The sequence below is a fragment of the Suricata suricatta genome, chromosome 3 (assembly GCF_006229205.1).
Source record: "Suricata suricatta isolate VVHF042 chromosome 3, meerkat_22Aug2017_6uvM2_HiC, whole genome shotgun sequence".
NCBI classification, from domain to species: domain Eukaryota; kingdom Metazoa; phylum Chordata; class Mammalia; order Carnivora; family Herpestidae; genus Suricata; species Suricata suricatta.
This window is the reverse complement of record NC_043702.1, coordinates 19,786,186-19,797,235: the sequence shown is the minus strand read 5'-3', so window position 1 is coordinate 19,797,235 and position 11,050 is coordinate 19,786,186. Positions and strand designations below refer to the sequence as shown.

The following is an 11,050-nucleotide window of genomic DNA, read 5'->3' as shown; positions in this document are numbered from 1 at the left end:
GTTGGGTCTGACCCTGTGGGTGGGTTAGCCATCCTGGTTTGGGGTCTGATTTTCTTCCACCCACAGGTGGGTGCTCTCGCCGCCCCTGTCCCTGCCCCTTGGCTGCAGCTGCTGTCCTGGGATGTGGCCACGGGCGCTGGCTCTCCCTGCAGATGTGGCCGTTCTCAACCCTGACTCACATTCAAATTGACTGGAGTGATTCAAACAATACCCACATCAGCATCCCACCAGCAGAGATTCTGATTTTTTTTTTAATGCTTATTTATTTTCAAAAGAGAAAGACAGAGAGCAAGCAGGGGAGGGATAGAGAGAGGGAGACACAGAATCTGAAGCAGGCTCCAGGTTCCGAGCTGTCAGCACAGAGTCTGATGTGGGCTCAAACCCACAGACCATGAGATCACGACTTGGGCTGAAGTCAGATGCCCAACTCCACGGGCTCCTGGAGAGTCTGATCTGACCGGCCTGGAGAGGAGCCCAGGTAGGGTTTTCTTTTTCTTTCTCTCTCTCCTTTATTTTTAGGTTTTCAAAGGATTCTAATGCAGAGCTGGGCAAAAAGCAAGCTGGAGTCAGGACACCTGGGTTTGAACCCTGTCCCACCACTTCCTGTTTTATTGCCCTGGAGCTACATGCCTTATCAGAGACTCGGTTCTCTGCATCTCAAGGGGAGGATCGCAGCCTCAAACAACAGGGCGGTATTAGTGTGAGATCATGGATGTGAATGTGCTTTGGAAACTATAGGACTGTATAAAATGGGGGGGGGTGTTAGCAAGGGGCCATTGCTGGAGTTAGCACTCATGCCAGCCGCCACCCCCCCCCCCACCCCGCGGGCCCCAAGGATGCCGACTCGGGCTTTTTCTGCAATATTTTTGCGGAGTGCTCATTTCCATGTCACTTGCCTACAGCCTCCCTGTACTGTAAACCCTCTGAAGAGGAGGATTTTATGGGTGAGCAACCCCACTGTGGCTCTAACTGCAGGAACCCCTGATAGGTGGATGGACAGTATCCCCCAGAAACCTTTGCTGAGGGAAAGTATAATTGCTCCCAAGTGGGAAGATGGCTGGAGGGATCTTGAGGATGCCACGCCAGTTGCTCACCTTTCTGGAACTGCGAGGCTGCTGACAAACACTGGGGCTATACTGCCACCGTGAGGCAGCACAGGAAACTGCAGCTGACTTTCCGCGGAGTCTCGGAGGGTCATTTTGCTCAAGTGGTGGTCCCAGGAGTCCATTTAGGGGCTTGGGTGTTTGTTAAACTCGCAGACACAGGGGGCCCATCGCCACAGGCTGCCTGAGCTAGGAGTCTGGGAAGGGACCTGGGAAACTGCTTGAAACACGCCCCCTGGACCATTCTAATTCATAGAATCACCTAGTTCCTCGGTGACCTAATTTGGACAATTTGGGGCAAATTCAGAGCCTCTTGTTTAGAAATAACTATGAAGTTCAAGAGTCGCCTAGGTGGCTCAGTCAGTGAAGCATCCTATGTAGGCTCAGGTCATGATCTTACAGTTCGTGACTTTGAGCCCCGCATTGGACTCACTGCTGTCAGCACAGAGCCTGCTTTTCGGATACTCTGTCTCTCTCTCTCTCTCTGCTCCTCCTCTGCATGTTCTGTCTCTCTCTCTCTCAAAAATAAACATTTAAAAAATTGAAAAAAGAATTTCGAGACAGTAACGGCAGGGGATTAAGCCAAGCACAGACTGTGTGACTGCGACCGCCCAAGTTCATATGTCTTGAGCCCTGGCTCCCCACGATGTGGTGGGTGAGGGCCTGCCCCGGAGGTGTCACAGTCTTTGAGTAGAATTTGGACTCTCCTATTTGCGACTTATGGGACTTTGGATGCAATCCTAACCTATGAGCTTTATTTGTTTTCCTTTTAAATGTTGGGATAATGTCTTTTTCAAAGAACTGCTTTGAGAATATAAGATCACTACTGTCATATAGTAAGTGCTGCCTGCATGTAGTTAGTACTGCATCCGAGGCTCGGGGTTACAGTTTTCGGATGTGAAGACGAACTAGATTATGGCCACTGTCCTGAAGGGTCGACAGTGTAGTGGACAGAAACAGCTGCGGAACTTGATGATGTCCCTGGGCAGGACCGAGGTGTACCCAGGTGCACTTAGGAGGAATATCTATGTCCCACAGGAAGTAGAAATTTCGGGGAAAGACATGGTGTGTGTTGGGCTGGGGTTCAGGAGAGAACAGCATGAGGTACACGAGGGCTTGAGGCTTCTTGTGGAAGACAGAGGGTGTAGGTAAAGCAGCAGCTGGAGAGTAAGTCAGAGGAGAGCTCATCAGGAAGGGTTTGGGGGGTCTTGTTGGGGGATTTCTGCTTTGTTTTTTTTTAATATATTTTTTTATGCTTTTTTATTTATTTTTGAGAGACAGAGACAGTGCGAGCAGGGGAGGGTCAGAGAGAGGGAGACATAGAATTAGAAGCAGGCTCCAGGCTCTGAACTAGCTGTCAGCACAGAGCCCGATGCAGGGCTGGAACCCACAAACCGTGAGATCATGACCTGAGCCGAAGCTGATGCCTAACCGACTGAGCCACCCAGGCGCCCCAAGGGATTTCAGCTTTGGACTGAAAAGAAAGCATTTAGACAGATGATGGGCATGACGGGATGGGTGCTTTTTTTGTTTGTTTTTAATTTTTATTAGAGAGAGAGGGAGAGGGAGAGAAGAGAATACAGGGGAGAGGGGCAGAGAGAGAGAGAGAGAGAGAATCTCAAGCAGACTTCAGGCTCAGGGTCGAGTTTGATGTGGGACTTGATGTGATGACTTTGGGATCATGACCTGAGCCGAAATCAAGAGTTGGATGCTCAACTGACCGGGACACCCAGGCGCCACAGGATCTGTGTTTTAGAAAGTGAATTCCAACTCTGATATCTGCCAAGGAGGACATGGGAGAGGGCGGGAGGTCCTGGCAGGAGGAGAGGGCAGTGATCCAGGTGAGAGATGAATGTGATTTGGACTAGGCAGGGAGGTGGAAAGCAGGGTCAAATATGAAAGTTTTCTTTTCTTTTTTTAAAATATATTTTAAAAAATGTTTATCTATTTATTTTGAAGGAGGGAGGGAGAGACAGAGAATGAGCGAGCACGAGTGGGAAAGGGCAGACAGAAAGGGAGAGAGAATCCCAAGCAGGCTCTGTGCTGTCCATGCAGAGCCAGACACAGGGCTCAAATCCATGAGCTGCAAGATCATGACCTGAGCCCAAATCAAGAGTCAGATGCTCAACCAATTGAGCCACCCGGCTGCCCTCTTTTTGAAAGTTTGCAATGAGGTAGCAGATTCCTGGGGCCTGGGAACTTGCTGGATGTAGGAGGTAAACGAGGAGTCAGCAGTGACCCTGGGGGGTCAGGCTACGGCACTGCGTAGACGGTGATGCCATTCTCTGGGACAGCAACAAGAAAGAGAGGAAGGGTTTGGGGAGGAGGAGAGGATGGTTTCGGACGGAAGGTGATGAGTTCAAATTGTGTTCTTGTTTTTGAACTTGCAGTTTGTTAGGTGTAAGGTAAAATAAGATAAGCAAGGTATCTGAGCGTACAGGGTGAATTCAGTTTTGAGCACATGGAATTGCAGTTGCCCGTGGGACACTGGGTAGAGAAGACACTCTTGACTTCCCATCACCCTCATCCTGACATCCAGTTCATGAACAAGACCCATTGGTTCTATCCACAAGATGCTCCTCCTCTCGCCCCTTTTGCTCCTTCTCGGTTGTCACCTCCAGAGCAGGAGAAGGGTGGTTGAGAGAGGGGGGTGGGAACAGCAGGTGCATAGGACCAAGGAAGAGGGCTATCCTTTGGAAGCAAGAGGAAAGGTTCAGGAGGGAGGGGGTGGGGTGGTGGCTTTCTGGCTAACTCCACGGGGATTTGGATGGGAAGGTAGGACGTTCTCACAACGGGTCTCTCAACAAAGCGGGTCTTGCTTTGGTAGGGTTTGAGGAGAAGCGTGAAAGGGTGTTGTAGACATGAGGGAATGTGGGAGAGAGGCATCCCTAGCAGGGTCTCCAGGCAGGATTTGGAGCTTGGGGGTTGTGTGGTGAGGCCAGCCCACACTCTGGTGGCACCTTCTCCATCAGGACTCAGCAGGGCTGAACGGAAGTGCCAGTGTTGGTGGTGAGGCTTCTTCCGGTCAGGCGGGACCCAGAAAAGCAGAGGTAACAGTGGAGCCCTGGGTCTAGTCTCCTTAGGGAAGGAGGCAAAGCCAGAGAGGCTGGATGGCTTGGAAAATAGAATGGGGAGACCAAAGACACATTCACCCACGAGTAAGACGCTGATGGTGCAGCCCCCACCTGTATCCTCACTGTGGTATAGAGTATGAGTGGAGCGGGAGAGTGGGGTGTTTGGATCCTCCGTGTGGAGCCCTTCAGGGTCCTGAGGCTCAGAGTGTGCCTTCTGAGCGTTGAGGCGAAACTGTCGAAGTCGACAGCATAGCGAGCAGTGTCTCTGGAAGTGTGGCCATGGACCAGAGTGGCAGGCTGGCGGTGAGGGCGCTTACGGCTGGGCTCCGGGCGCCAGCCCAGTCCTACTAGGTCACAAGAACCCTGCGAGTGTCTGATCACCGGGGTGCTGTGGGGGTTGTCCCCTGAATCGTGCAGGGCAGGGTGGGGCGGGGCAAGGACCAGAGCAGCCAGGAGCCAGGAGCCAGAATCCTAGGTGACCTTGTGGGTGGGCAGGAAGTTTGCACATGAAGGTTGTCAGGGCAGGGAGGAGGCCTGAGGGCAGCAGTGGAGCCTGATGGAGGGAAGAGCAGCGGGGAGAAGAGTCCTGGTCCACATACCCCACCCCTGCATGGGTGCGACAGTAGGGTGAGCAGCTGGCAATGGAGAGGCCAGGAGACAGTCCTGGGCGGGGGGGGGGGGGGTACCATGTGGCTGGACCAGCACAGCCTTCCTGAATGCCACTCCCCCTGGGCTCCCTCATCAACCCCCCTGCAAAGGGAAGTGAATAGATGCTCCATCCCTCCCAGTCAGTCCTAGCGCATCTAGGTAGAGGCAAGGCGGGGGTGGGGGGGGTGGGGGGAGTAGGTGCTCTGTCTTTGTTTTTGTTGCTGGGCGCTATCTGAATGATCGCATGGCTGAAAGGTCTCAGGGAGGAGAGTGTCAGTGACCTTTCCGAAGGATGTATGGCCAGTGACAGGCCAACCCCTTCGCCAGGCGGGTGCTGTCAGTGGGGACACATGAAGGGCAAGTACTCCCGTGCACCCCACACATGAAGGGCAGGCAGGGACATCAGGAAGAAGGGGCCTAGGAGGAGGAGGATGGTGGGACAATGCATGAACTGTGCTCTTCCAACCGCGATGAGGTTAAACTCTGAGTCACTAGCCGTTTTATGGCCTTCTTCTTCACTGTCAGAAACCGCTGGCGGCTAGGCAGGAGCGGGAGGCAGGATTCACGCTGGCCAGAGGTTCCCAGGAGTCAAGAGCTCACACGAGGCACTACAATTAGTGACTGAAGAACATTCTAGAAATGCCTTCCTGAAAATCCTCTCCAAGGAGAAGGCACCTGTCATTTGCTAAAGGGTAGATTAAGGCCACTTTACTTAATAGCAGGGGCTGAGATTAAAGGATGATAGTAACAGTAAAAACAGTAGCTGAGCGCACATTGACTAATCGCTGCTCCAAGCACATTATGTCCATTAACTCATTGGGATATTTTGAATGGATGGAGAAGGGGGCACCCTGGTGTGGACGGCGGGGGGGGGGGGGGGGGGGGGGGGGGGGGGGCCGGGGGGATCCTCGGGGGAGGGGGCAGGGCCAAGGCCTGAGGGGCCCCTTGTGCGCCTCTCACCCTTCACCTGCCTCCCTGGGCCCTCGGAGGACGCTGACGCAGGCTAACTGAATGCATAACTTTATTAAATAAATGCTTTGTCATGACAAAAGACAAAGATCAAGGAGTAACATAAATTATAAGTTGAATAAATAGTATACAGCAATCTTCACTTTTTTTTAATAAAACGTGAGATCCTCTGGCTTTTTGTTTTTGTTTTTGTTTTTTTATTTCCTCAGGTACAAAATGCTAAACAGGAGGCGAGCCCCTCAGCATTCAGGTGATTTTTTTTTCCCGCAATTCTTTTCCCCCACAAACTGGTTTTATTTGTCGATTTATCTTTTTCATCCTTTTCACTAGTAAAGTTTACGAGCATTTATTTTAAAAAAAAGTGGAAAACAAAACAAAGAGAGAGACAGAGTTACGGTATGTATGTACGTAAAACTACAAAGAGCTACAGTAATATGTGCTGTGGTTATTGCTGTCTTAAAAAAAAGAAAAAAAACCGGTAGGCAACTCGGAATCTGAAGGAATCTTGTCTGACAACGGTCTATCCATGTGGGCTACTGTGCGATGGTGGAGGTGGTGGTGGCGGGAGATCTGGGACTCAGGCTGGTGGCTGGGGACCAGGGAGCTAGGTGGAGGGGGGTGCCGGGCGCAGGTGGCCCTCCCCACCTTCCCTTCCCCCACGGGAGAGGGGGCCAGAGTCTGTGAAAATGGCTAACCTATATACTCCATTAGAAAACCAAGAAAGTAAGTTTAAAAAAAGAAACAAAAACCTAGGAGGGAAAGAAAAGTGGAGAAAAGTGCAAAAATAAGTCTTGCACTTAGTGGTTTTAAAAATAAAGACAGTACAACACCCAGGTGGCTGGCTGGCAGGTCCCCAGTCCCCCACCACTTCTCACAACCCAGCTTCCTTTCTCTCAGAAGCCAAAAACGTCCTCCTTGAGCCCAAGGATTGCTTTTCCTTGGCCCCCTCCTCTCGAGTTCCCACCTGCACGGCAGCCCTCTCAGGGGTGCCAAGCAGAGGGAGAGGGGCAGCCGTGGGCCACCTTGAGGAGGGCTTGGTGGCGCTGTGGTAGCCCTGTGGCTGCCAACACGCTGGGTGGTGGGAGAGCAGAGGTCAGGCCCACCTCCCCAGAGGAGGCGGGCCCTGTGGTTACCGTGGAGACCAATGAGGTGGTGATGTGGGGGAAATGGGTGAGGAGACAGGAGGTACACCACAAGGGGCCTCCTGGGCCTCCCGTCCTCCCCCAGGGGGTGGGGGTGGGGTTGAATGTCTCCAGGCCTGGCTGTCCAGGCCTGGCTGTCTGAGAACTTTCGAGTCTCTTCCATCTCAGATGCCCTGCTTTGCCCAGGTTGGTGGGGAAGCTCTGGAGGAAGGAGGCTCAGTCCTGACTAGGCCTCCCTCCGTCACCGGGCAGCAGTGCAAGGGACAGATGTCCTCGGGCTGCTAGAGTGCGGCATGAGTCAAAGGGGGATGGGAAGAGGTCTTCTGGTGGGGGGTGGGTAGGCGGGGCAATGTTGAGTCTTGAGGCCACAGAAAACCAGGAGCCTATAACAGTAGGCCGTCAGGCAGCCTGGACTCAAGAAGGTCCCTGCTCAGGACCCCAGTTGGTGGTGTGGCCATCTGCCTTCCCTCCTGCCCTGCCCCAGGGATGCTCCATCTTCCTCCATGACTCCCTTTCCAGGCCAGGCCTCCCTCTTGGGAGGTTACTCTCATTCGTCACGAAGGTCCAGCGTCCTCTGGGGAGCAGCCAGCCGACCAGAGCCATGCTCTGCAAAAGCACTGGCCTCACAGGTCCCCGGGAGGCAGCCTGAATGGCGGAAGCCTGAAGACGCTGGTGGGGTTAAGCCAGGCCATCCTTCCCCACCTCGTGGCCGACAGCTAAGGGCCAAAGTCAGGGGCAGCCATCCTCCAGAATCCAGTAAACAGCAGGGGTGAAGAGAGAGCCCCTCTCAAGAACCAGGTCCAGGTCTTGGGAGGGGTGTGGGAAAGGGTATGCAATTCCTGGCTCAGTCTTTTCTTAGGGGGAATGGCACCCCAGTATCCACTTGGCAGATCCCAGTTAGAAGACTGCTCAAGATCCACAAAAAGAAAGGGCAAACGGAAGAGAGAAGTGGGAAAGGTTTACAATACTGGCCTAAGACACAGAAACAATGATCGGGGGTTTGGGACAGTTGTGCAGAGAGACGGTGCACGGACGCAGCAGGTCAAGTAAGTCCTCGCGGCTGATATCCCCATAGGGTCTTTTGTCCTATGACTATCGACCATCTTTCCTGTCCCAGCCGACCTTCCTTGTGGGGGGCAGCAGACCCCCACCTCATCGCGTTCCACAGCTTCAAGTTTCCCATCAGCTGAAATCTATGCTTCTCCGCTGTTCCTCTTCATTGCCCCAAGTTTGGTGTCAGGGTGGCCTCTGCCGTGTCACACCATCAGGAGTGAGTGGAGAGGGCAGTAACCAAGGCGGGGTCTCCTTTGCCAGGGTCCAAGCTCCCTTTCCTGGCAGGCCATCTCCAGCCTCAGCCCCACGGCTGCCAACTTGCGGAGGAAGTCAGTAAGAATGGGAATTTTCTTCATTCAGAATCTGGCTGCCAAACGACAGCACTCTTGAAGCATCCATTTCCTGGTCGTCCTGGGCCTTTCTTCCGTCCTCTGAGCCAGGGACAAAGCCTGCACCGGCCATGTGGATGGAGGCCTTGTAAGACTCGGGCCTTAGTCCCTCATTGTGGATCGAAGGTGGCCACCTGAGTGCATGGTCTCGTCCCTTCAAAAGCATGGCCAGTCCCTCTCTGTTGATCCTTGCTCTTGTCCAGAGGCAAGGGTCTAGAACCCGCCTAAAGTTGCCCACTTTCCCTGGCTCTCAGGCCTCGATTAAGCTTATTTCTTTCTGAGAAACTGTACCCCCATTTTCCTCTTGAATCCCAAAGTGCTTAGAGGGTGGGGAGCTGGGGAAGCTTCTCTTGGCTTTGTCCCCCTTTTCTGTTGCATTTCTCCAAAGCTGGAGCAGGGCGGTCCTCCTCCCCCACTCCCTCCATCCCTCCAGCCCCATCCTTCCATCCCTCCAGCTCCATCCCTCCACACTCCCTCTAAGAAGGGCCTGTGCAAGGCAATCACTTTTATTGGTTCCCTGTATTTAAACTGATTCACCTCCATCTCCCTTGCTGCCATCTCTCACTTCAGTCTCTCTCCTGCTCTGCCAGCGTGAAGGCCCAGAGAGGCTTTCAAAAATGCAGGCTCTGCCCGGGGGGAAATGAAAAGGCTGGGCGGGACCAGGGGGTCAAACTCGAACCTGGTGTGCAGGGCCCAGAGCCGGTTAGTTCCGGAGGGTCTGAAGCATGTGCGAAGGGCACCGGGAGGGGCGGGGGCAGTGCACCATCGAGAGCCCTCATCTACCTGGCTTGGTGGTACCTATGGACAGACACACACTCGGGAAATCGTGAAAGAAATCCAACACTGTGGCCCACCGAGGGTTGAGTCTGCCACTTGACGGAGGCTGGCAAAGCTGGAGTTAAGGGTTGTGTTAGAAGAATATGGGTTTTCCTGGTTTTTCCCAGAATGAGGAAGTTCCTCAGTGCCCCCGTAGGGACTAGTTTGAAAAGTTAATGCAAACCTTTGAAAAAAAGGAAGAAAGAGAGGAAAAAAAAAAAGAAATAAAATAGATTTATATACCTTATATATGACTACGTGGAGCCTCGTCCATAACTATGGGGCCCCCTTGTTTTCAGCCTATCCTCCCCCACAGAGGCCGTGCTAAGAGGGAACTGGGTGCAATGAGGGGCCAAAACCACCGTGCGTGTCGGTCGGATCGAGTCACGCTGGAGAAGCAAGTCTCTCCGCTCTGGGGGTGTGTACTGGGTTCTGAAAGTCTGCACGGGGAGTGAGTGAAAGACGTACACGTACTCAGTCTTTATGAATCTGCTTAGGAAAATCTATCTATCTAATAGCACTCGGTTATTCGTTTGCTTTGTTTTGAGAAGAATGGAATGCATTTTCGCTTTTATAAGTTTCGGGGAGGGAGAACCCTCTGCCGGGTGAGAGGGGAGGAGGGGCGGGTTCGAGCCATGCTGCTTGCTGGCTGGAGGTGGAGAAAGATCCAGGAGAGGCGCTGACCCCTTCTGTCTTTCCCTTTGTCCCCCTCCGACCAATCCAGTAGGGAAAACCCCCAAGGGTGTCACGGAATGCCACACCTTGGGCCATACCTTCCAGTTCCCAAATGTCTCCCAACTCAGGCCAGGGCTGGATGCCACAGGTGGATCCAGCTATGGTCTGGTGATCTTTCCTTCCTGCCCACATTCTTCTTTCCTTTTTCAAAACTCGGTTTGTCTCCCCCTTTCTTCTACACATGCACTTTCTTCCCTTCTCTCTCGTGTGCCTCCTCCCTTCCCCTCCCTTTCCATTCAACTTGCTTCATAAAGAAAACCATTTTCAAGGGCGGGGGCGGGGGATCTCCTTAGCTTTCTGCATCTCTGCTGTTGCCGGTTTGAAAGTTGAGACCTTGCTAGAGATTCCGAGGTCCTCAGTTTCCTCAAATAGATAGATATATGTATTTTTTTCCCTTAAATGAGATGAAATGAGTGGCATCCTGGGGTGGAGGGAGGTGTTGGCTGGAGTCGGGGTTGGGGGTGGAGGGGGTGAGGGAAGAGTGGGGAGGGGACGCATCACTCAACGTTGCTGCTGTCGAAGGTGTGGCACTGAAAGTCCCCATCGACATACTCCATGCCTGGCAGCTTCATCCCGTACTTGTCCACGCACCAGCAGATGCCACGTTTGCGGCCACGAGAAGGCTTGCACTGGGGTGGGGAGAGTGACAGGCAGTGAGGAAGGCTGTCCCCTGAGGCTGTGCTCCTATCTGGACCTCGTTCTGGCCCTTGTCTTCCCTCCCCCAGACAGATTCTTTTTTTTCTTCCACCCTCTTGTAGCCATTTTCAGGGACCTTAATGACTTCAATGTCTTTAAGGCTCATAACATGGCATTACTATTGCCAGCATTTTTTACATTTCTGCAGAAACACATTCGGCTAAGCAGATTCATTGGCCAGCTCTTCCCAGACAGATTCTTAACCCTGATTTCAACCATAGGGTTCTGGTGAGCCCTCTGCAGGGGGAAATCCCCAGAGAAAATGCTAATTTAGACAGTCTGCCCTTGATTGGCTCTTACAACCTTTTTATGTCACCCATTCTGGGTCCTCCACTGTGGTGTTCTCCATGTGGCTACATGATGGTGGAGGTGGAGGGGGTGGTGGTAGAGGTGGTGGAGGTGGTGGAGGTGGAGGAGGTGGGGGT

The 11,050-nt window shown here is 53.0% G+C and overlaps 1 protein-coding gene and 1 non-coding gene across 2 annotated transcripts in view; both read right to left on the bottom strand.

The window, feature by feature from the left end:
* Positions 1-5,829: 5,829 nt before the first annotated feature.
* Positions 5,830-11,050, bottom strand: part of IGFBP5 (insulin like growth factor binding protein 5) — a 19,866-nt gene continuing 14,645 nt past the window's right edge. The window contains exon 4 of the mRNA XM_029933873.1: positions 5,830-10,558. Coding sequence (XP_029789733.1) covers positions 10,427-10,558 — 132 coding nt within the window. The 3' untranslated portion in view covers positions 5,830-10,426. The remainder of the gene's footprint in view (positions 10,559-11,050) is intronic.
* LOC115288853 lies at positions 10,680-10,809 on the bottom strand. Its single transcript, XR_003907240.1, has one exon. It is a non-coding gene; the product is annotated as a small nucleolar RNA SNORA33 (small nucleolar RNA).